General features: G+C 65.1%; 2 protein-coding genes across 3 annotated transcripts in view; one reads left to right on the top strand and one right to left on the bottom strand.

The window, feature by feature from the left end:
- The window catches only part of REXO4 (REX4, RNA exonuclease 4 homolog (S. cerevisiae)), a 6,073-nt gene extending 3,141 nt beyond the window's left edge, over positions 1-2,932 (top strand). Inside the window, exons 5-8 of the mRNA XM_010840733.1 lie at positions 398-419; positions 597-853; positions 1,515-1,589; positions 2,014-2,932. Of these exons, the coding sequence (XP_010839035.1) occupies positions 398-419; positions 597-853; positions 1,515-1,589; positions 2,014-2,127 (468 nt within the window). The 3' untranslated portion in view covers positions 2,128-2,932. The remainder of the gene's footprint in view (positions 1-397; positions 420-596; positions 854-1,514; positions 1,590-2,013) is intronic.
- A 3-nt stretch (positions 2,933-2,935) lies between these two features.
- Positions 2,936-4,510, bottom strand: STKLD1 (serine/threonine kinase-like domain containing 1). Of its 2 annotated transcripts, XM_010840721.1 has the most exons (3): positions 3,420-4,510; positions 3,185-3,264; positions 2,967-3,063 (listed from the first exon to the last, which is right to left on the bottom strand). In XM_010840721.1, the coding sequence occupies exons 1-3, from the start codon at positions 3,631-3,633 to the stop codon at positions 2,986-2,988; spliced, it is 372 nt and encodes a 123-aa protein (XP_010839023.1). In that variant the 5' UTR covers positions 3,634-4,510; the 3' UTR covers positions 2,967-2,985. The 2 variants fall into 2 exon arrangements, with proteins under 2 accessions (XP_010839015.1, XP_010839023.1); XM_010840713.1 differs by having other exon boundaries at positions 2,936-3,264.
- Between the last annotated feature and the right edge of the window lie 49 nt (positions 4,511-4,559).

Raw genomic sequence — 4,559 nt, 5'->3', positions numbered from 1 at the left:
GGGGGTGCCCCGCGTGCGCGCACCTCTGTGTCCCGCGGCGTCAGGGGTGTCGGCCCACGCCTCCTGAAGTGGGTGATGCGCCCGCAGGGAGAGCCGGGGCAGGGGGCGGCTCCTCACGCACCCGGGTAGACGGAGCCACGGCTGACGCTGCCTCCCCGCCCAGCGACGGCCCCACTCCTCAGGGCAGAGCCCCCTCCCCGGGCGGGGGCACCCCCAGTGCCTGTTACCTCGAAACCCCGGGCAGGCCGTCTCACAGGCTGGCCCCTGAAGGCCAGCACGCCGGGTGGCAGGCCAGCTCCGAGGGCCCCTTCCTGTGTTCCCGAGGGTGGGGCTCGGCCTGTGCCCGCTAGGGTCTCTGCCCCGGGCCGCACTGGCTTGCCTCAGGCTCCCCCTTCAGCCCCTGTGCCCTCCCCACCCTGGTAACCTGGGCAGACTTGCCTTCACCTTCTCCTGGGCCTGTCTCAAGGTCATGGGGGGACCCGTTTCATCCCCGACATCCTGTGTGTATATGTGTGTGTGTGTGATGCAAACTCAAGTACGGGACAAATGGTCGCTGGTTCCTTCGTGACTGAGTCTCCACCTTCCCCGCTTTTAAGGCTGTGTTTCTGTCCTCGCGTTCTTCCTGCTGAGCATCACCTGTCCCACGATAATTGCCCCTGGAAGTTCAGGCTCTCATCAGTGCCTTGTCCTGTCTGCATGCTCGGTATGGGATTCTGAGAAGGGGGTGCACCTTTCTGCAGACAGACACCAAAACGCCTGTCGTGCCTTCCTTCTCCAGGCGCTGTTTCTGGGCCACCCAAAGAAGAAGATCCGGGACACTCAGAAGTACAAGCCTTTCAGGACCCAAGTGAAGGTACCTGAAGCCATGCGGCTCTGAAGGCGTGGTTCACATGATTATGGGTTCTGGTCCCCGGAAGCTGGCTTCCTGGTTAGAGGTGTTTGGGTTTGCTTTGGTTTCCCTTTTAACCTTTAAAACTAAGAGGAGGGACTTCCCTACTTGTCCAGTGGCTGGGACTTGGCGCTTCCATTGCCAGGGGCCCAGGGTCAGTCCCTGCTCAGGAAACTGAGGTCCTGCATGCTGCGTGGTTCAGCCAAAAAAAACCAGTGAATAAATAAACGAGAATCACAAGGAGAATTAGACGTTTTTAAAAAAAGTAATCTTAGAGAAAAAAGACTTGGCCAACCCAAAGTTTGTGCTGCTGAGGGCAGTGGGTCCGCTCTTGTCTGTGATCACACCCCCAGCCGAGGGCCAGAAGGCACGTTGTGTTTGCTCCAGAAGCAGGCCGCCCCATGACGAGCAGGGCTGCTCCCCACCCCGCCACGAGCAGGGCCGCCCGGGGCCAACGATGCACCGTCCCTCCCTGGTCCTCCGCAGGCTGAGCGGGCAGTCACCAGCCCACACGGCCACTTTGCGTGGGAGGGACACTCACAGTCCCTTGGGTCAGTGCTCAGCGGGCCACCCCCTGCCCAGGCCCCCCCCCGAATGTGGCAACGTGCTCCCCTCTCCTCGGCAGAGTGGACGGCCGTCTCTGAAGTTGCTTGCAGAGAGAATCCTGGGGATCCAGGTGCAGCAGGCGGAGCACTGTTCGGTAAGCGTGTCCCAGGTGATGGGGGCGACGGGCCTCTGGGTGATGGGGTGAGGGGCCTCCAGGTCCCGGGTGACGGGGCTGACGGGCCTCCGGGTCCCGTCTAGACCGCAGGCCCCCAAGGGCTGAGGGTGAGGCTGCGGGCCCACAGAGCCTGGCCCTCTGGGTGTCGGGCTGGGCCCGTGGGACGTGGGAGCATGTCGCCACGATCGGGTGGGGCCTGGGCAGGGGGTGGCCTTCCGCGTCGTGTGGCATCCGGGGCCCCTCATGAGCCAGCACGCCCATCCCTCCCCTGAGCGGGGGCCACGTCAGTGATCGTCATCGCCCCACGTCTGGCGGCGGGACTCTGGAGCTGCGGGATGGACAGAGGGGTGTGGCCACACCGGTCACCGGCAGGATGACCGTGGTGATGCCCCATGTCCCCCAGGTCCAGGACGCACAGGTGGCGATGAGGCTGTATGTCCTGGTGAAGAGGGACTGGGAGAGCCTCGCTGGAGACAGGCGGCCCCCCGCTCCCGAGGCCCACAGCCAGGACGCCTAGCAGGGCCCCGCCCCTGGTGACCCTCGCGCCCGCGGGAGCCGCAGCCACATCAGACGACGGACGGAGCCCCGGAGTCCCCAGAGCCGGGATGCTGCGGGCGGGTTTCAGAATCATGACGGCAGAGGCGCGCGGCACGCGTGCTGCTGAGCTGAGCGTCTCTGTCTGGTTGTAGCGTCCGGGCCTCTCCCACACGGGGGCCCGGGCGGGAAGCGTCCGGTTGTCTGCTGCGTGTTCGTCACCTTCCTCTGAGGCGGGCCCTTTGCCTCACTGCCGTCGGCAACGGGAAGAAAGAAACTCCGTGGACTCGGGCGTGGACCGCGTGGCTGCCCCGTCGCACTCTTGTTGAGGGATTTTCTCTGCCACTCGGAGGCTTGGGGGGATCTCCTGAGGCTGGGGTTCCGCTCGCCCCCCCTCCCGTGCACACCCACTATATTTGAGTTCCAGGTTAGAGCCTGCAGCAGGCAGGGGGCCTCGGGCTGCCCAGCACGGTTTTCCCGGAGGTGGGCGCCCCCCGACCTGAATGGACGTGTGAGTGCGAGTGTCTGCAGCGCCCCGCCTGGCCCGGGGTGCGGACTCTCTCAGGACAGGAACAGCCTTCTGCACTGAGGGGGCGTGCAGCGCCCGAGGCTATGCTGAGCCCCCGCTGGCCGTGTGAAAAGTCTGCAGCCACCATGAAGGTCGTGTGACATAAACGCATGTTTTTATTTGAGTTGCGCCTTGTGGAGGCCCCATGTCTGAGAGGACGGCTGGCTCCCACCTCTTCTGACCCCCTGCCCCCCAGGAGACGCCCGTGGCACTGGGCACCCCTTCAGGTACAGGTCGAGGGGGAGAGGAGGGCCGGGCGGCCCCAGGGTGCATCTACAGGCTGCCCTTGGAGCTGGGCTGGGCGGCCGCCTCCAGTCTGTGGAGCACGCTGGCTGTGTAAGAAACGAGCTCCTGCAAGGAGAAGAGGGTTGGCTGTCCTGGACTGTGTCTGGGCGCTGCCCCTGCCCCGTGGGGTGTCCCACAGCCCTGGTGGGGCCGTGCGATGAAGCAGGGAGTGCCCACCGGCGCTTACCAGGCTGGAGGTGAAGCGACCATGGATCTCCGCAACCAGGGGCTGGATGCCGCTGGACGCCAGCTCAGACAGGATCTCCTCTGCAGGCAGAGGATGGTCCTGAGGCCGGTGCGAGAGGGCTGGGCCCCCACCCTTCAGGGCTCAGTGAGAATCCCAGGGACTCAGGAGCACAGTCCTGGCCCAGCGCGTTCCCGCCCACCCCCAGTCGGTGGCGGCCACGAGCCGGGGTCCTCACTGTAGGTGCCCAAGTGGGCCAGCAGCAGGCACACGCTCTCCACCACCTCTGGGTCATCACGGTGCAGCTGGTACGTCTCCTGGATGAGGTCCAGGCCGCTGCCGCTCTCCCTGGGCAGCACCACCTCCAGGGCGGCCAGCTCTGGGCGGGGGTGGGGGGGGTCGTTCCCTGATGGGTGGGCCTCAGGGTCCCCCAGGAGATGGGGAACGGCCATACTGAGTTTGTGGGGTTGTCGAGAGCCCAGAGTGCTGTGGGCAGCAAGCCTCAGCCGGCTGAGGACACCACGGTGGCCTCGGGAACCTCAGCAGTCAGGCCTTGACCACTGTGCACCTTGGGGGTGTTCTCTGGCAGAGGGCACCTGTCTCTCCACCCCAGCAGTCTCCCAGGCCGGAGGGGCGAGGGAGCGCCCCCACGAGAGAAGGCCCGTCAGGGCAGGTTAGACCCGGCTCCTGATGCCATGTGTCATCAGGTCCCCTGGAGTCCCGGGGGAGGTGGACACCCCAAGGTGTCAATAGATCCTCTAACCCTAACCCAGACTCTGACTCGGGTGTGGCTCACTGGGTTCTGACGACCCAGCTCCTGTGCGCTGAGCCACAAGCCTTTTGCTCTCAGGGCTCCAGGCCCTGTCCCCGCCCGGTTTGCTGGGATCCCAGACAGAGTGGGGGCAGGCCTGCAGCTTAGGTTATCTGCATCAGAAAGGGGCGACCCTGCCCCACTCCAGAGCTTCTCCAGGAGCGAGGGTCACCCCATCTAGCCTGTGCATCCAAGCGGACCAGACGTCACAGGCTGAACCACCCTGACGCTGGTGGCAGCCTTGGCCGGACTCCAGGCCCCAAGCATCTCTAGAGTCTAGAGGGCTGTGGTCCTGAGTCGGGCGCAGCCAGGGTTCCCATGGCGGTGGGGTTCAGACCCAGTCTGCTGTGCTGACTTCACAGCCACGACGGGAGGAGCACCTCTGCTCACACCAAGTGTGCTTGGGCAGGGGAGGTGGTCATGATACAGGGTCACACCAGCGAGTGTGACTGGGTGCAGAGGACGCCTGCGTGCTGGGACTACGGGTGTTTCTTTTCCCTGCTTTGAGTGTGTGTGTGGTTTTGGTCTGTGGGCCACCAGCAGGCTTCACTGGGAAGCCCGCCCCCC

The sequence above is a fragment of the Bison bison genome, unplaced genomic scaffold, assembly GCF_000754665.1.
Source record: "Bison bison bison isolate TAMUID 2011002044 unplaced genomic scaffold, Bison_UMD1.0 scf7180017846784, whole genome shotgun sequence".
Classification (NCBI taxonomy): Eukaryota; Metazoa; Chordata; class Mammalia; order Artiodactyla; family Bovidae; genus Bison; species Bison bison.
This window is presented reverse-complemented; position numbering and strand designations above follow the sequence as displayed.

Bases quoted from the DNA above. Each gene is read 5' to 3' on its own strand.
- STKLD1 (XM_010840713.1), bottom strand. From the start codon at position 3,633: ATGGCCGTTCCCCATCTCCTGGGGGACCCTGAGGCCCACCCATCAGGG. The intron at 3,265-3,419 runs GTGAGGACCCCG...CTCTGCCTGCAG, and splicing joins GGCCCACTTGGGCACCTACA to AGGAGATCCTGTCTGAGCTG.